At 32.0% G+C, this 21,120-nt stretch overlaps 1 protein-coding gene across 1 annotated transcript; it reads right to left on the minus strand.

The window, feature by feature from the left end:
* Nucleotides 1–913: 913 nt before the first annotated feature.
* On the minus strand, nt 914–20,358 carry LOC148622962 (U3 small nucleolar ribonucleoprotein MPP10-like). The gene is made up of 11 exons (XM_088573346.1): nt 20,245–20,358; nt 10,628–11,369; nt 9,575–9,648; nt 9,128–9,362; nt 8,389–8,530; nt 7,707–7,774; nt 6,729–6,866; nt 3,588–3,698; nt 2,966–3,073; nt 1,481–1,711; nt 914–1,079 (listed from the first exon to the last, which is right to left on the minus strand). Exons 1-11 carry the CDS (start codon nt 20,322–20,324, stop codon nt 924–926), a joined length of 2,085 nt encoding a protein of 694 aa, XP_088429472.1. The 5' UTR covers nt 20,325–20,358; the 3' UTR covers nt 914–923.
* Nucleotides 20,359–21,120: the final 762 nt, after the last annotated feature.

Raw genomic sequence — 21,120 nt, forward strand, 5'->3', positions numbered from 1 at the left:
TTATCGTGCGTTTAAGCATGATAGAACCATTCGTTTAGCGTGTGTTCAGGTATGGTGTGTGCTGGAAACCTAAACATCTCAAGGAGTGTAACAATAATTCACTGCTATATTGTTATATCGCTGATGTCTCGACCAGTGGGAATCCGTGAGACCTCCTCCTATAATGCATGCTGTGTGTTGTGAATTTTTATTCCAAATGACGTTGCAAGGTTTCTTGCATTTTGAGAATCTATGACATTTTTTAGGGTTAAATGTTAGTGACAGATTTTGAAAGTTAGTGTAGTACAGTGGGTTTTTTTCATTATGTGTACTTGACTATTGTGCCTATAATTGATGCACTATATGATATTTATTGACTTGTTTTACTTCAGATGATCATGGACCAGTATTTAGTATTTCAGTACTTTGATTTACCTTTAGAAATACCTGTATGTTTTGATTTTATAGTACATGTGTTTTACTTATTTATAGCATGCTAATTAGAGTGAACCTAGGTCAATCATGACACTGACGTTATGTAGTTGAGTTCTGAAGTAAATTTCTATTGTGTTGGTTAGTTGATAGCCATATTTCTTACCTCAAAGTTTGTAGAAGGTTGAGTTGACTTGAAGTTTTCACAGGTCAGTTATTCTTATGTTAACATTTATTTACTTATATTCTATACCTTTATTATGGAAGATGGAGACTCCTAGTGTGATGTGTAAAATTATAGTAAACTTGATAATCTAGTTAAAATCATATAAAACTATTTCCATATTTAAATAGAAAGTAAACTGATATTAATAAGATGAATGTGTGATTTTATAAACTCATATAATAATTAAAGTGTAAAAATAGATATTTGACAGTTTTACTTATTCATACTGCATTGTTTAATTGATATAACCTATTCCATAAAATAACACACTATAACTTCTCATTCCTCATAATTTTAATTTTTTCGATTCTATATTGCCATTCTTATCTTTCTTTCGTTTCTCAGCCTTTTTAGATTTTATCTGTGTTCTGACTTCTTCCTGTAGCTGTGTAAAGAAAGTCTTTGATGAGGTCAATGATGATTTAGTCTTCTTGTTTTTATCCTGAAAGAATAGACAAGAAAGTGTGAATACAGTTGATTTGTACATAATCAGTTGTATCATAACAAATACAGATCACCACTGACAGAGGGGACATTGTTAAAACCATGAAAATTAATATCTAAAGGTAAATCATACAATGTGAGCATTTACAAAAATGAATTTCATAAGCAAATAACATCTGATTCAATGTAACAAATATGGAATGAGTCATTATTTATTTTTTTTTAAATTCATATTTTTAAATATGCATAAATAAACCATTCCTTCTGTTTCAATTCTACGAAGTGTACAATAATGATAACAGCTTTCCCCGAATGTGCGTTACCTCAGTCATGATAACAGCTTTCCCAGAATACAACATACCTTAATCATGGAAACATCTTTCCCTGAATACAACTTACCTCAATCATTGTAACACCTTTCCCCATTTTACTCTGTTTCTCTAACTCTCTCTTGGCCTTTTCTTTACTGTATTTGTTTCCAAGACCTGGATTTAGTTTCTCCACTAGTTTTTCTCGCCTTTCTTTTTCTTTTTGCTTTTCTCTTTTCTTTTGTTTCTTTAATCTTCTTTCCCTCTTTCTATCTGTGTCTGTTTTCTCTGTTTTTGCCTTTAATTCTCCAACCAACTTGTCCTTGAATCAATAATTTGACAATTAGATTTACAAGGTATTTTAGCATTATGAATATTAAAATAATACATTAACAGGAAATAAACAAGAGAAACATAAAGTGTGACATGTTCAAAATTATTAGTTGGGGAAAGTATGGACACACCATTATCATAAACTGTTCTAGTTACAACTCAAAAATTAATCCAAGCCTTCCTTTTGAGCTTTGTGGTACAATTTCACAGAGGTCCATTCCCTTTTAGTCAAGCTATTGTCTGGATGTCATGAAAATACTTGTTTCTGGCCCTTTTTTGGTCCTCAATTTATAGCCGGTCTGTCACAACCCTAATATCAATGCCAGTTTTCCTTTTTGAGATATGGCACCTTTAGTGGCATGGCACTCAAAGAGATCCATTCACTTATAGTCAAGTTATTGTCCAGATATAATGCAAGTTATGGTTTCTGACCCCTTTTTAGCCCTTAATACCTAAATGATTCAAGTAACAACCCCCAAAATGAATCCAAGTCTTCCTTTTGAGGTAATATTCTCAATTTATAGCCAAATATCAACAATGATAACAAAGACAACATGATACCATTATATGACAGCAAATTGTTGTGGTCATATGAAAAACAATAATGATCTATAGTCTTTTAATTCTAAGTGGTTGATACGAGTTCATAGCCCTGTCTCCACTTCATTGGAAATGAGTATGAAATACTTCACTGAGCACAGCTTGATATGACTGGAGAGGTCCAACCTGGAACAGTTGGGACATGTGTGGACACAGCATTCAAACTTGATACAGCCCTGAATAAGGAATCTGATTAAATGTTTGACACAGTAAAAGATTCTGACAACTTTGAACTTGCAATCGCACAACAGAAATGAAAATTTATACAAAGTTGGAAAAAATATTTATTTCTTACCCTTTTTTGGCCCCAAATTCTTAAAATGTAGGGGAAATTACCCTTTAAATCAAACAAAAACCTTCTTTTCTAGTAAAATATCTTGTACATGTAGTGCAATTTCATAGAGATCCAAACACTTTTACATCAGGTTGTGCAGATAAAAGAGCATTTTTTTGTTTTTGGACCTTTTTTTTGGCCCCTAATTCCCCGAAGTCATTCCCAAAAATCAACCAGAGCCTTCCTTTCTTGGTATGGTGATTTTACTTACAACACAAATAAACCAATACAATATAAGATTTGTGGCTTACTGGTATTTGGGTGTTCCCTAGGGCAAAGCATTTTTCTCACCAACAGTCTGGAGCTTACCTGGACTTCCTCTGGAGCTAAGATATTGTTCTCACTAACACTGACAGGGGCTACCTCCTCCATTGCTATAGTAGGCATGTTTGATACTATCTTGATTTCTGGTGCAGCCTTAAAATATAAATTAACATGTCATTACAGGTGGCAAAGACTATATACTAACTGTGAGTATATTATCTGAGCATGGCTTGTGTAATAATAATAAAAAAACCATGCTGAAAGTCAAGAATTAAGTCTTTGATTATCACTTTTATTTTGGCTTCCCTAAATTATTTTGTCCTTTGTGTCCTTCATACAAGAACATGAATCTCTGGTTATTCCTTAATTCCACATTAATTACAACATAAACATAAAGGAATGTACATGTCACCAAAAAAAAACAAAACAAAACAAAAAACAAAGCTAGCTTATGAAAACAAGAAGTCTATAAATCTGTGAGTGATGGCTCAACCATGATATAAAGAAATTAAACAGGAAGTTGTTGTCAATTTTTTCCCAAAATAGATCCCAACATATTGCATACCTACAGGAATAATGTAAATAAGATATTCTGATGTAATAACTTGTTTATATCCCCCATAGTCTTCTTCCTAAATCATCTGTTTACATTTAAAATAAAACTCACAGGTTTTGGTGTGTAGTGGAAGTTGGACAGTGCATCAAGTTTAATAAACAATGACTGCATCATTTTCTTTATTTCTTCATGGTTTGGATCCGTTTTGACATCTTCTTCTTCCTGATATACATATTTTTTTAAAACATGCAAAGACAATCTAATTTCTTAAGAAAAAAATGAAATAAAATCTCTCCATTCAGATTTTGTCAGAACTTAAATACAGAAAGGCATACACATTTTCAGCACTGCAAAATACTAAGATAAATACACCGAAAACAACCATCTTACATTTTGTAAAATTAACATGTTTCTCATTACTTTTGACGTAGACATTAATAATGTTCCCTCATTAAAAAGGACCAAGTAGATATATATATTGCTACTTTAGCCATACGTCTGCTGCCACAATAGTTTGAAAACCCAATAAAAGTACAAACTGTATATCATTAAAATTGCTATATGCATGTAATATGGAGGTATAATGCTAATTATAACAAAAGTAGGAATTATCTCTATGGTCAAAGAGGCTATTTGTCCCTTAAGGCAGTAAAAAGGAAATCAAATAAAAAAAAATAATCCATGAAAAAAAAAAGAAACACTGCCCTCTGGCTTCAGTAAGTGGATAGTATAAAAATGTTGAGTTTTTACCACTTTTGAGGTTACATAGGAAATAAAAGAACAGCGTTCCAATGTTTCCCCATACAAAGAATTTTCTAAGTTCAAGGGCCTTAACTTCTGTAAAAATTATTCAACCATAACCCAAGTCGAAGTTAATCTGTAACTTCTCATAGTTAAGACTACATACAAAAGATAAAATCAATTGGTAAAAGCATAACAAAAAAATGTCGAAAACCCGGAGGGACGGACACAGGGGCAGATGGACAGACGTCCGGCATTTCTATGTCCCCTCGTGATGCATCGAGGGGGACAATGATCCAAGTCCCATACCTTCCTTTTGTTGAATAAAAAATAGTAGTTGGATAAGATAAAATTCATATTTTGACTAACAATCCTACAAAATTTGAACAAAATCCATCCAGCAGATTCAGAGAAGTTGTGTCCAGAAAAACAAAAGATGCATACCCTACCGGTGCACCTGGTCCATGCTCCCAGTTTTTAGTGGAGTCCGAATTGCTCATTTACTTTTGTTACTTTGTATGTACTATTTTAGTTACTTTATTTTCTTTGTTGTGTTTGTTGGTTTTTCATGTCTGGTCTTTGTTCTTGGATACATTTGTTCTTGGATTACATTCTTTTGATTTCCGCTAGAATCTTGGTTCCCTTGATTACTCGTCCACAAGGTGTCACTATAGTGTTAAATGTACTAGGGAAACTCAAGTCTAATAACTATCATAAAATGACTATGTAGTATGACTATGTTTTGTGCTCAGTAATCCTACAAAATTTGAACAAAATACTTGTAGGTCTGGCAGTTTCAGATGAGCTGCATCCACCAGATAATACAATGTAGTTTCAGACAGATGGTGGAACACTATTCTAGGTCCCTTCATTGCATTATGGAATGTCAGTTGAATATTATTATATGAGGAATGTTTTTAGTAAATGGAAAAAATAAGTATAAGATAATGTCACTGCTTTCAATGACAAAACACAATTCTTGAAGACACAGTTTACTTACATTTCAATTGATAAACCAACATAGCTCCATTACAACTTGAAAGTTATTCTCTCAGTTCATAAAAGTATAAATACTGAAAATTCTGAACTTATTACATGAAATACAATTTTAATTTTGTTATATTTCAGATTTTGTGAAGTATTGAATAGTTAAGTGTTATTGAACAACTGACAACATTGTTCATTTCATATAACCTAACTTGGTATTTCAGCCATGCCCCTTAACAACTGAACTACTTCAATGGGGTATCCCAATACACAAAAAGTATGCACATAAATTACATATGGTGCAATATATTGACAGTTGACAGTATTGATCCACGTTAAAAAAATGTTAATTCCATATTATAAAAACAAAATATTGAGATTTTATATTTGTTTTCTGGCATTTTTGAATAAAAATATAAGAATTGTTTTCAATTTACCCTGTAAGATAAACCCCTTTGTAGTTTATTCAGTATATACCAACCATACATTATTTATATCCTATAATCTAACCAGCAATTGAAAACAATCCTTAAATACTGAAACTCATCCTGCCTTTTTTATATTAAATTTTTTTATTATTATTTATGAATTATTATGTCTTTTGTGTGAATGATTCCTAGCAGGTGTGTAAGATTTTGAATTTCACAGGAATTACAGGACACAGGTATGAATTATTGAGATCAAAACCCATCACATTTTTTTGTTTGTGTAGTAATAAAAACATTGCAATAATATTTATGACTTTGCAGTAACTATAAATTAGAAACAGAAAAAACAAGACTGCTACATGTAGCCATATGTACCCCACCAAAGCAAAAAAAAGTAAAATGCAAAAGCCACATAAATCCTGTAAACTTTAAAACTTGTAAAAACAAAATGGCGGGGCAATATGATCAACTACATATTTGGACTATCAATAATACAAAATTTGAACAAAATTCGTTCAGCAGTTTCTGAGGAGTTGCGGCCACAATGTGTACAAATTCAAGTAAGACCAATAGTTCCTGTCAAATTTGTCAAATCTGTTAGGAGGGCCAATATGATCAAATGCATAAAATGGTTAACAATCCTACAAAAGTTGAATAAAATTTGAGCGGTTTCAGAGGAGTTACATCCACAAAGTGTTCTTATAGTGTAGTATGTAAAATTCCATAAAATTGTTGGAAACAAAATGGCAGGGCCTTGTGATCAACCACATAATGTATCTAACAATGCTATAAAACTTGAAGGAAATCTGTCAAGTTGTGTTCACAAAAGTAATGTATAAAAAAAAACGTTAAAAGTTCAATAACTCCCATAGAACTGTTCGAAACATAATAACCATGTGGTTAACAAAGGAGTTGCATTCACAAACTTCGGACACACTGACTTACAGATGCACAGAAAAAGGGACATACGGACAGACAGGGACCATTACCATGTACCTCCAATGCATTGTGGCAGGGGGCCATAAATACTCATAACAATCAGAACAAAGCTTAAGTGTGTCCTTTACTAGAACCACAATAAGTAACACAGACCAACCTGCTGTTGTTTGATATACTCCTGCTCGTAGATTTCTCCCAAACTTAGCTTGCTCTTCTCTTGGTCTAGCGTTATTCTCTTCTTATATTCAAATGGGTTTTCTTTAGGCTTCACTTTCCTCTCCACATCATCCCAAGCCTATAGCATAAAATAACAAAATACAATAAATCATCAGTAAAATAAAACTTGATGTATTTACAATATACTACATATGATGATACATGTAATAGTGAATAACCTCTATAATCTTTAAATGCTGGAATTTATCATATCAAAGTAACGAAGCTAAAATACAAAAGAGCTCAGTGTGAAAAGAGAATGGTTAAAATAAATATTACACTACAACTAGAACTGAACACTTAAGTCTTTATAAAAAAACAGACAGGAGGTGATTCATGCATGTGAAAAACACACAGAAGACAATTTTGTTTTTTATTCAGGAACAGTTACAGAACACATAACAAGAAGTCTTAGTTTGTATTTTGTTGTTGCACTTTTGAGACAAAAATTATATAGAATGTGTATGAAATTGGCAATTTGCAAGTGTTATCATTCTTGAAATGGCTTGACTTGGTTGTTTATAGAGGAAGATGAATGTATGGTTTCCTAAGTAAATACAGATCTAAAAACAGAAAAGACTGAAAGATCATTGTTTGTATGGTAGATTTTTCTGTACCATGAATTATCTTTACCATAGGAAGTGTCTAAATTTTATACAGACTGGTTATAGAGAGGTTGAATTAAGCGTGCTAAAATTCTAGTCTTATTTCTGTGCTCAGTCAGAAACATAAAATGAAACAAGGAAATAAGCATGGAGCTTTACTCCCATCATAAAAGAATCATTAAAATCCCTTTAAAGTACATTCCTGAGTCATTGTATGACATGTTGCCAGTTGGACACAGAGTGGTTTACCATACTGCTTCCATCAATAGACTGATGTGCCAAAGAATTACTTCGTTTTCCTGCTATTATCATACCTTGTCCTTTACTCTCTGTTTTATAAGACTTTCTAAACTTTCTGTTGTTTCCTCTGTAATCACTTTGGCTACAAATATATTTTACATTTTTTAAATAGTTTGAACATTAACTTTTCAGCAAATACTTTTTTTCACAACAGAAGCACAACTAAGCTCTCTCAGAAAAATAGCATGGAAGTATCTACTTATAAAACTTATTAATTTCTCACTTCAGTTTCCATGAAGATAATGCATGAACAATTATAAGACTGATTTTAACAATCATCTTGTTAATGATGAAATATTTCTAGTTATTTGAAAACTATTAGTTTATTGGATAACTTTATATCATTACTGAACTTACTCAGTCTACTGGCTATGATCAGTCTTCTTTTTTTTTATCTTTATACAATATTGATTGTGTTATCATTACATCTTACTTCAAAAGGCTAAAATTCTATTCATACCCGAACATAATTTGTACATGAATAATGTTCATTTTAAAACATGCATTTAATATCATTAGATACAGGAAATGATAAATTTAAAATTGTAATAGTAAAATTTAAACTAAACTAGCAATTAATCCCACAAAATATTTTCTAAAATAACTTGATAAAGTGAAGAGAACCTTAATACTTTCATTATATTAAAATGACAAGAAACACAATGTTATGACCACACCATTATAAGATAAACTTACGTATCTTAGCAATGTGATCAAACTGCAGGTGCTCCTCTAACAAACTATTCTCAGGTCTAGAAGTACCAAAAGTTTCTCCCTTTAACTGCCAAGTTTTTTCCTCAAGACTGGCAGCCTCCATTTTCTTTATTTTTTCTCTCAGCTGAAAAATAGTTTTTTTTTTTTTTTCGGTGTGAATAAGCAAAATGCACAGATGAATGAACAAAGAATCTCCTGAAGTTTATTTGAAAATAAATGCCATCAGAAAAATGTATATTCAAACTACATGTAATTTGTATATATATGCAGAGTTAAATTTATTACAGTCTATCTGCATTCAAGAAATTTAGAAACTCATCAAATGGTCACATTAAAAATATTGGTAGCAATTCCCGAATTTCAAACTACTCTTAGATAAAAAAGAAACAAGTGTCTGTTTAGGGAGAAATTAATGTTTAAGTAGGAGTAGGGATCAGTTGGTAGTTAAGTTTGCCATCTTATTTTATTTTTCAATTTTATTTACTACTACTGCACACTAAAAAAGAATGTGAAATGTCTGAGTCTGACTCCAAAATTACAGCTGGATATTCATTTTTATCACTCTAACATGTTGCTTATGGTGTTTGGACATTTAAATCACTATAAATTACATCCCATTTCAATCATTATAACTTGCTAAATTGAACAAGGGTGGAAGATAATACTATTGAACAACTGTAAAAAAACATGGCCTACCTAACAATGGAGAGAGTTATCATACCTTCTCTTGTCTTTTCTCATAAGTCGATTTTTCTGTAGCTCCACCAAGAATTTCATTGACGTCTTCTCCTTCACTGTCACTATCAAACAACTCTGACCTCTGACCTTTCAGCTGCTTTAAAGAATCATCATGCATATCCTCATCTTCACTTTCATCTAAATCATCATCTCCCTCATCAGACTGGTCCTCTTCATCTTTTCCATCACTGCTACCTGCAGTTTCTAAATCATTTTTGCTGTAAACAGATTTAGAAGTCAACCTTTATCCTTCATTAACTTACATGTTACACAAAAGTTATCTTAAGTACAAAAGCTGAACTGTTTGTCGAAGTGTGTATTTATTGTAACAATATTGTTTGTCAGATTAAAAGTGGTCATTTTTATTTGGATTCAAAAAGATTTTAATAAAAATTAACAAAACTTTTTTTCTTTCAGTTACTACATATACCTGCTTTTGAATTTCTTCTTTTTAATTTCTATACCATCATCATCAGGAAGATCAAAGAAATCTGAATAGTGTGCCTACAAAACAGTTCATTCAAAATAATACTTAACCATTGACATTATATACATGTATGATTTATTTAGAAACCTTAAACTCAAGTTACATGTGCATGTATAATGTGTGTGTACAATGTGCATTAACAGCATGAATTTCCATTCAGTATGAAAAGTTATAATTCATCAAATAAGTTTTTTTCACTGGATGACAAGTAATCAAGCACCCCTTACTTTGATTTTAACTAGGCCCCCAAAAAATAAGTCTTCTGCTACCCTACCTACCCAATTTTTTTGCCCCTACCCTAAACATTTTATGACCATTTTGTTGCCCCATTAACTCAATGTAAAATGTTTTTGAAAATAAAATAAATTTCCCAACCTACCCTATTTTTTTTTCTTGCAAGACTATTATTATTTTTTTGCCTTACATTTGTATATAGGTACATGAACATATATGGAAAAAAAACCTAAAAATTTGAAAAATCTATGATTTATTTTAATTATCTTGTAAATTATAGGTCAACATAAACCAGATACCCTTACATGTAACAGTATATCGTAATGTGGGTTGTGTAAACTTTCCTACTTTCTACTTTCAGTGATTTAATACATGTAATTGGGTATACATTTATATATAGAGAAATGATATTTATGTATTTCTAACATTTCTTGTTACAATACACAACACAATTATTTGGCATACATATTAAATAATTTAACATAAAATTATATATTCCTTATGTGACCTCATAATAAAAAACTTAAAAGAAAACAGATTTCCTGATATTATCTACTGAGGACTGGAGTTAATTAAATACTTTGAAAATGCAACCTTAATACACATGATTGTGTACATGTATTTTAATTTCTGGTCCACTGTTGTTTTCAGCTTTTTGTCGCAATAAATGTAAGACCTCTTAAAAAATGTAACATAACAATATGGAGGGTTCTCTTAAACTAAGAGTTAATGAAGGATGAAGGGTCATGCTGTAATAGTTACCTCATCCTCAGACTGGAGGTCAACAAACATATCCTCCTCATCTTCATCATCATCAGATAATTCATCATCCTTTCCTTTTTCTGCTTTTTTCTGTTTTTTTAATTCTTTGGCATCTTCTTGTTCTAAAAATGCCTCCATTTCTGCGAGTTTGAAAAATTTATCATCTACAATGCTACCACTACCTTGTTTCTTATTTGTTTTCTTTCTCTTTTTTCTGTTGATTTCATTATCTGTATGGTCCTCACTTTCAGAACTTTCATTATCTTTAGATGATAAAATATTTGAAGTTTCAAAATCAAAGTCATTAGCATCCTCATCATCTCCATCACCAATGTCACTAAAACTCTCCATTCCATCTTCATCTGATGCTTCTAGATGTGCTTTAATCTTATCTAGTTCTTCATCTGTTTCATCACTTCCTCCTACTTCATCCTCTTCCTCTTTATCAAATTTTACATCTTTTTCACTAGTTTTTGTTTTCAGTTGCTTATTATTAACATCACTTGCCAGAAAACTTACTGTTTTCCTCCCTGTCAGAATTCCTGCAACTTTACTGACAAGTCCATCAAGAGAAGTAGTGTTTTGTAACTCAAGCTGTTGCCAAATCTGTTCATCGTCGAATTGTTTAATAATCAGCTCTGGCAGAGCTGCCTGTTTTTGACGATTATTCTCACAATTTTTGCAGAAGTCATAGATCTGTTTTGTAGAAACCTTAAACTTGTCGTGTGTCTTTGCATGGCAACTGTAAAAGTGAAAATTCCCATGATCACCTACATGGTACATGCATGTAACAGTTAAAAAAATTAGAATTCTTTGCTATAATGAGATAGAATAACTTAAGGACTTGTATATAAATATAAAAGTTACCATGGGTTAAATTTACATTACAACCTCATAATGTCAAACCAGACAATCAGCTGAATAAGAATATAATGGTAATAATAATAAGAATTGTTCTTGAAATTTCCTTTTTGATTATTTTTTTCAACTTAAACAATGCTAGAATATGTACAATTATGACTTCTTTATTGTATTTGCTCACATGTTTTAATTGTCAGTATGTGGTATTACAAAGTTGACAACTTTAGCACCGTTTTGTGTGCCAATTCATAACATTTTCCATTATTAGTTCTGATCATCCTACTAACTTACTGTAAACCAACTATCTTCTATGAGCAATCCTTTGTTTGCTATTTTTTGTCTTCTAAGAATAGTTCCACTTCATTTATTAGGGGGCGTTTTACAACTTGCTTTACAGAATGGGTTTTGCCCATCATTGAAGACTGTGTGTTGACCTGTAGAAGTTTAATTGTTTCTTGCTTGGCTCATGGTGGATGACTGTTTCATTGGAAATCATATCACATCTCCTATTTTTTGTATTTTAAAAATCCCTTCCTTGTTGCCATGGTTATTAATGATCTTAATAAACAGACCTGGGCAAAAAAGTAATAGGGGAAAAAGTTTCAAACAGCTATAAAAAGCTTGAAAATAATGTATTTGAAGCAATTTAGCCAGACCGCCTACAGTTTCTGAAGCAAGTGAATTCAAACCTAGTTTTTTAGTGGGTTTGTATCCAGATAACAAAGATATTTTTTAATGGGTTCGTATACAGAAAACAAAGATGTTTTTAGTGGGTTCGTATCCAAATAACAAAGACGTTTTTCAGTGGGTTCGTATTCAGATAACAAAGATGTTTTTTAGTGGTTTCATATCCAGATAAAAACGATGTTTTTTGTGGTTTCGTATCCAGATAACAAAGATGTTTTTAGTGAGTTTGTATCCAGATAACAAAGATGTTTTTTGTGGTTTCATATTTAGATAACAAAGATGTTTTTTTGTGGTTTCGTATCCAGATAACAAAGATATTTTTTTGTGGTTTCGTATCCAGATAACGAAGATGTTTTTAGTGGGTTTGTATCCAGATAACAAAGATGTTTTTAGTGGGTTTCTATCCAGATAAAAAAGATGTTTTTTGTGGTTTCATATCCAGATAACAAAGATGTTTTTTAGTGGGTTAGTGTACAGATAACACATGTTTTTTGTGGATTAATAACCAGATAACAAAGATGTTTTTAGTGGGTTGGTATCAAGAAAACAAAGATGTTTATTTGTGTTTTCGTATCCAGAGATGTTTTTAGTGGGTTCATATCCAGATGACAAAGATGTATTTGGTGGGTTCATATCCAGATAACAAAGATGTTTTTTGTGGTTTCATATCCAGAGAACAAAGATGTTTTTTTTGTGGTTTCATATCCAGATAACAAAGATGTTTTTTGTGGTTTCGTATCCAGATAACAAAGATGTTTTTTTTGTGGTTTCATATCCAGATAACAAAGATGTTTTAGTGGGTTTATATCCAGATAACAAAGATGTTTTAGTGGGTTTCTATCCAGAAAACAAAGCTGTTTTTCATATCCAGATAACAAAGATGTTTTTAGTGGGTTCGTATCCAGATAACAAAGATGTTTTTAGTGGGTTAATGTACAGATAACACAGATGTTTTTTTGTGGAGTAATATCCAGATAACAAAGATGTTTTTAGTGGGTTGGTATCCAGATAACAAAGATGTTTATTTGTGGTTTCGTATCCAGATAACAAAGATGTTTTTTGTGGGTGCGTATCCAGATAACAAAGATGTTTTTAGTGGGTTCGTATCCAAATGACAAAGATGTTTTTTAGTTAGTTTGTATCCAGATAACAAAGATGTTTTTTAGTGGGTTAGTGTACAGATAACACAAATGATTTTTGTGGGTTCATATCCAGATAACAAAGATGTTTTTTAGTGGAGTAATATCCAGATAACAAAGATGTTTTTAGTGGGTTGGTATCCAGATAACAAAGATGTTTATTTGTGGTTTCGTATCCAGATAACAAAGATGTTTTTGTGGGTGCGTATCCAGATAACAAAGATGTTTTTAGTGGGTTCGTATCCAAATGACAAAGATGTTTTTTAGTTAGTTTGTATCCAGATAACAAAGATGTTTTTTAGTGTTTAGTGGGTTAGTGTACAGATAACACAAATGATTTTTGTGGGTTCATATCCAGATAACAAAGATGTTTTTTAGTGGGTTGGTATCAAGATAACAAAGATGTTTTTAGTGGGTTCATATCCAGATGACAAAGATGTATTTGGTGGGTTCATATCCAGATAACAAAGATGTTTTTTGTGGTTTCATATCCAGATAACAAAGATATTTTTTTGTGGTTTAATATCCAGATAACAAAGATATTTTTTGAAATATTGGAGGCAAATTTGCTTCCTAAAACAGGATAGACTACTGTGGGTTTTGTGCAGCTTGTTTCTATTAAGCTAGTCCAGATTTTAATGCAGCATTCTAGGATTTTTAAAAATTTCAGGTTTCCATGGGAAAATTCTATGTAAGGAAAAACTTTCCAAAACTTGAAGTTTGCTTTCCAAACTTAACAAATCCTTTACAAAATTAAAGCTTTCTACTTGCAAAAGGGAAAGTTGAGCATAACAAGCATTCTGAGAGTATTGGATGACAATACAAAGTTCCCTATTGGAAAAAATTTATATTGAAAAGAGCAGAACACAAACTTTATGCGTAATTTGTTTACAGGAAAATTTTCTAAGTCCAAGGGCCATTACTCAGCAAAAATTCAACAGACCCAACAAACTTCAAGCTTGATCTGTAACTTGTCAACATAAATAATGTACCAAATATCAAACATATATCTGAAAGCATAACGAAAAAGTGCAAAATACTACCTTTTTGCACTTATTTTCCAAGTGCACAACTCAGCAAAAAAAAAAACAATGGACCAGAACACATTCTAAGAAGATCTGTAACTTGTGAAGGTAAAACAATGGACCAAATATTAATTGTATATCTGCAAGCATGATGAAAAAGAGAGCAGAAAACTGAGTTTTGACAAGAATTTTCTAATTCCAAAGGCTGTTACTGAGCAAAACATCAACGCACCGGAACAGTGATTTTTTAACTGTTTTTAAAAGGTGCCTTGATTTTAGAAAAAAATATTGAAATACATAACAAAACTTGGAAATTCATAAGACAATTATATATCATCAAACATGTCATACAGTATGGTTACATTATTCCCAAAATTGTGGATTTTGGAATTATATAAAGAAAATTTTCCAACTTATTTGGTAAGCCCTGACTTGACATGTCATATTCAAAAAACAATAGCAGCAAGGGTTTTACTGGTATCTGGGTATTTTAGAAAATGTCTTATTCAGGCATTTTTGGAAAAAAAATTATCAAAAAATTTGCCATTCGGGAGTCAAAAATAAGGAAAGTTAAGTCAAAATTTTGGGAATATTACATGATTTTGATACAATTTTCTTTGTGAAAGAGTCCTTTTGCAGGATCCTGCTGAATGCTAGAAAAATCCATGAGCAGGATATGAGAATTTTATGGGGAAATTTGGGAAAATAATTTATGCATTTGGCATTGAGAAACAGCCTTACTCTAGCTTTACTTCATATATAGAAAATCATTGTAGAACAAAATTCAAATTTGAAATTGTATCAAGTCATGTAAAGCAATGTACCAAATATCAGTTGTATATCAGAAAGCATTATGAATAAAACATGGGAAACTGATTTGCTGGACTGGTTTGCACTCATATGTGTAATACATGTACATGACAGACTGAGGGGATTTCTTAACATCCTTGGCTATTGTATAGTAAAGATAAATAATTTAGCAAATTTCTGAAAATAAATATTCTGACCTGACCAGAATTGCCAGCCCCCTTCCCCTTTAGAATCTGATGGTCGTCCCTATAAAAATTTCAGGATTCTTGGACAAGACATAACTACCTGATTTAAAGACACTCAGTGCTCCAACACTCTTCTAACAGTGTTCCGATGTTCCACTTTCTTGTCACCCAGGGTAAGTGCAATTGTGGTGTGTGGAAATTGTTTCATAGTCCCCTCCCAGATTTTGGTCAAAGGGGACTTTAGGTTTGCACTCTGCCTGTTGGTCTGCCAGGTCTAACAGTATTGAGTATATATGTTAGCACGAAAACAAAAATTAAACCAAGTCTAGAAATAGTTAAGTATCACTTGTATTATGCAAATGATTGGCTTACACTGTGTTACGAATGATTTTCGAGGATTTTAGTGGTTTATACCCACAAAGACAGTCGAATCATCTCCTAGAAGCAACGGTGTTCTACCTTTATAATGCACGATATGAAGGATGTAATGGATATACAGAAAGTGCTATCTTTTTTAACTTTATTGTTATAGTGTTATTTAACTAGTGTACTGTAGAATATGGAGGCCAGAATATTTTTCTGGGTAGTGGAAGCCAGAATATTATTTATTTCCAAAATCTGTCACTGCACCCCACCCCCTCTCTCTCAGACCAAATGGTTGTTCCCTAACAAAACAATTAGTAGCAATATGTCACCCGCCACTGCAAAAATACTGAAGTGCAAATATCCAATTACTCCTGTAAAATTTGTCAAATCTAAAATGGCGGCGCAATATGACCAACTACAAATGATGACTAACAATCCAACAAAATATGAATAAAATCCATCGAGCGGTTTTCAAGGAGTTGTTTCCACAAATGTGACTTGTGATTCACCCACTCCTTACTATCCGGGCTACATGTATAAAAACTAAACATGACCATCAATTGTTGTTTTGAATTTTTATAGGAAGCCTTTAAAATATTATGACCACCACAGTGGGATGAACTAACTATACAGTTGGATTATTAATTTTCATTAGACTATACTATAGAATCTGGAGACCAGAAAAATAATTTTTCTAAAAATTCATTTTCTAGTAAGTGGTGGCCTAATCAAAATAACAATGGCAGCAGTACTAAACACCTTGAATTTTGCTCTCCCATTAGCTGGAATTTTCTTGCATTTAACACACTATTTACCACAAACTATTCTGAGGACAGAGAAGTCTGAAAACCTTGCTTGGCTTTTATGTTCAATCTTAACAAATGCAGACTTGAACAACAACTCTGCCATAGAAAAACAGTTCCCTACAAACTTAAATATGAAAAATGGCAGCATAACAAAACCATGCTTTGTATACAGAAGAGAACCACACAAATGCTATAATAATTTTATACATACTGCTAAGGGGTGCATCATAACCTAAGTCCTGTGAAATACCCATGTTTGAAATGTAGAAAGCCTGTCAAATGTAACCAGAGGGGCATCCAGTGCAACTTTTGCAAGCTATGGATCTAACTGACATGTTTACCCTTTACGATACCACAGTATAACAAACTTTCTACAAGACATGAAGAATACTTTAGTGAGAACTGCTTTGATTGCTTACTAAATTACTCACAGTGGATGTCACAAAGACACTTGTTTGCTCTTTAGTGATGTCTCATTTGGATTGCAGTACTATATGGACTTCCAGCAAACCCAACGATAATAATGTAACAAAACACCACTACAAATTAAATCACGAGATGGAAAACAAATGAACATGTTAGTCCAATCTTAAAATCACTCCATTGGCTGACAATTAACTTTTTGAGGCAAATTTAGTATTACTTCATGAATTTAAAGCGCTTAAACAAGAACTACCTGTGTACCTGCAAGAACTTATCAACATCTACAAGCCAACCAGATCTCTTAGGTCAGAAAACAACATGCTAATACTCAAACCAACAGTGAGAACAAAAACATATGATGACAGAAGGTAAGATAGAGTGGCTAATGTTATGTAGATTTACTTGCCAAAAGAACTATGAACCATCAAATCTGTGAATGCATTCAAGAATAACTTGGAAACATATTTATTCAGACAAGCTTTTTCAAAATAGCTCACATGCAAATGCTACTTTTTTCAAGTTCTATGCATATTTTTTACATTATAATTCCTTAACTGTACATGTATATATAACTATTTAAGTACCATTCTGTGTAAGAATCAGGCAATGAGAGGCACAACATTTTTCTCAGTTTGGTCTTTTTTGCCTCAAACATATTCAAATACATCTAGAAAACAACTGAAAAGCTATTTAAATTTATCCTGAAGCATTGGTGACTTAGATAATTTTTACTACTTATATAAGGAAAAGGTTCAGACAAATTTTACCATCATTTTCCCATAGTGCATTTCAACTAAATTTCAACTATAAATATATTAAAAAGGCAATCTTTACAAACACTTTGACAGTAAATTCTCTGTGTATTTTTTCTTCATGTGCCACACCTTATACACATTTTGCCTGAATCTTAGACAGAGAAATACTTTAAGAGTTTATTTTTTTGGCGAATTTTCAATGTTTTTTTTCTATGGATACTTTGAGAGATAGATTTTTTTATATCATCGATATATAGGTTCTTGCATCTTTTCTTTGTTCTTCGTGATTTTTTTAAATAGAGTTAAATCTACAGCAAAGTAGCATGGCGCAGCGCCATGCCCCTTTTCCTACATGCCAAATGCCCTTTCTGGTCTTGAAAATGTGTTTCTGTTAGAATTTTAGCATTTTCAAAACCATAAAACTTTGCCACCATTTTTGTTATTTACCTTTGACACAAAACCGGATTTTGTCAAAATTACCTAAAAACTACAAAATCGCGTTTCAATCTCATTTCTTTAATTAAAAGAGTCATTAAACTGACAGAAGGTAATTAATTGCTGTCTAAACAGGTAAGGATATGTTTTGTGCAGGTAAATAATCTCCGAGAAGCAATCAGCTGATCAGGTTTTGACAATTAGAAAATGAATCCCAATTGGATCTACCACTATTTTATAAATGTCCAATCATTTTCTAAAGATTAAATTCTACTCCACAATTAATTTGACAATACTGTCATTTTAAAAGATCTTAAATTTGTAAAACCACATGCGTAAACAATTTTTAAAATTATCATTGTTCATACAAAATGAGTTACCTCCACTGCAGTCTTCTCATTTCCTGTAGTTTCAACAATGCAGTATTTTTCCCAAAAGTTTTGTTTGCAATAGTTAAAAGAAATACTATTCCTTTAAAATAGTGATGATTTTGGAAATTCATTATCAACATTCTTGAATATTTCTTACATTTCCTCATATACATGTACTGCACCTCATGGTATGCAAGAGTTGCCCAAGTTTCCCTCTGTCTATACTCAAGAAACTAAACAGCATCATGCTGTCACAAGTTCCACTTAAGACTTACTTAGACCCCAAAACACTTGCTGAACTGTAAAACTTCAAGTTCACAACATGAATACTAACTTTCCTTCAGGTTTGGAGGAATCCAACACAAAAAGGGGGAGGGGGCTTACAAACCTCAATCTATTACAGAGCATGCACATGTAATTCAACTGGAAAAGGCCCTTTAATGCTATACTGATTGTCTTATTCATACATTAATACAGTAAAACCCATGCAGTTTGCAAAATATGTCACGAAAATATTGATTCACACGTTGTCCCATGTAAAAAAACCCATGGGGATTTTCCAAAGTTGGCAGGTATGTAACTTTCTCAAATTAAGTTTTAGTTCAAATAAAAAGGTTTTAATTAAGATGTGTCTTTGATTTTTTAAATTGTATAACAATTTTTAAACAATTCAATGTGCCCTAAAAATCAAACATCGCGACAAAAAGTGCCCTTTGGAAAAAAAATTACCATACCCTTTTCTAATCCTAGATTTAACACTATTAAATATGCATTGTTCAGCGCTTGAAGTAATATTTTTAGATAAGCACTATGAAAGCACTGGAAAATAATAACAATAATTAGCTTATATCAATATAAACAGCTTCAGATATAAATTCTGCCACATTAAAGAACTACTTGAAACTAATACTATTGTCTAGTGTTGATGTACTTTTTCTAGCAGATACCAAAAAAGATGATTTGTTTATTAGTGCTCAGTTCACAATAAAAGGGCTCCAACTTTGGAGAAAAGAAAGAACTTCCCATTGTGTCGGACTAGCTGCATACATATGGCATATTAACCATGCAACCCAGTGTTCTAGGATTTTTCCGAAATTGAGGTTTTCTCCGGAAAAATCCATATAAAATCAACTTTCCCACAGTCAATGACTGCTTTCCTAACAAAACAAATCCTTACGGCATATGAAGTTTTCAACTTGCCACAGGAAAGTATAACTAAGTACCTAACTTTCCCTGACCCAATTATCACTTGTCCTGGGTAACGGGAAATAGGAATCCTAGAACACTGCAACCGAAAACTAATTTAGATTTATAAATCAAAGAATCTGTAGCAGTTGAAATCTGCATTGGAAATCACAAACGGCTCATCAGTGGCGTATATCACCAACAGACAATAAAAGATGACTTTACTAAGTACCTGATCAAATAACAACAAAATATGACAAGTTTATGTTACATGTAATTTTGCCATTTGAATGATTGACCTTGTTTTTGTATTGCAGTGTACCTGTATTAAACGGCTAAGTATATAATTTATTGTAATTATTGATAAGATCTGCCTGTGAGTTTAGTTTTTAGAAAGTACATTTCGTACATGTACATGTAGATTTGATGTACATGTACATGTGGAACTGATTAAATTTTAATAATACTAATAGTCCGTATCACTTTACTTGCACCATCACTTCGACTGCATGTTTGATACAATAATTTGACTAACGGAATATGTATCTGTCTTACTACAATATCATCACCTTAAAAAATCTTCTGGTTTACTTGTTAGTGTCGCAAAATCCTTCAATACTGCTGTTATTTTTCTGTTGTCTATCCCCATGCTTCCTCTTTCGGAACAGTATTGTTAAAATTGTTAGGGTCTAAAAGGTGTAACCCGAACCCGTACCAACTTTTCCCCGTACCCAAATGATGTTTTGCTAAAATATCCATTCTTACGGCATGTTGAGAACTGAAAATTGCATGTGATGTGAGAAAGTCCGTTTAAATTTATTTATAATAAAAAAAAATGGTGCATAATTGTCTAATATTTCTTGTGTGATCGGTTTTCTGACGTTAAAAGGTCTAAAATGTGAAACCGGAAGTTCCCGTACCAAACTAATTATTGTCTATTTCTCACTTTCCTATCCAAATTTTACGGTTTTCTAAAATCACTAAGACTTTAAAAATTCACTTTAAGATTTTGGATAAAGTTTTGAAAAGATTTGATATTGTTTTAAAAGAGAAGTGATCGAGTTTGAATTCCGTAGAGTATCTAGCGTCAAACTCCGTATCAGCTGTGGCAGAACTGCTTGATTTATGTCCCTTGATTAACTTATTTCAGTTTAATTAATTTTGTTGTGTTTTGAGATTTAAGTCATTGATAATTTATTTAGATAATCTAAAGATACTGAAAATGAAAATAAACTTTATCCAGATTGATATATTTTATAACAGATTTTTCTATTCACCTTATCAATGAATATTTATAGATTTGAATAAGATAACTTTGCAAATTTTCATAATTGTCTGAGGACTAATTTCTAGTTCAACATTGCGAATAGCCTAGCTGTTCCAACAAGGTTAGTGCAACTGCCACATACCTACCCCACTTGAAATGAGATTGCTCAATTTTAATG

This window comes from Perna viridis, chromosome 3 (assembly GCF_037379345.1).
Source record: "Perna viridis isolate PV_CMFRI_1.1 ecotype Kerala chromosome 3, ASM3737934v1, whole genome shotgun sequence".
Taxonomy (NCBI): Eukaryota; Metazoa; Mollusca; class Bivalvia; order Mytilida; family Mytilidae; genus Perna; species Perna viridis.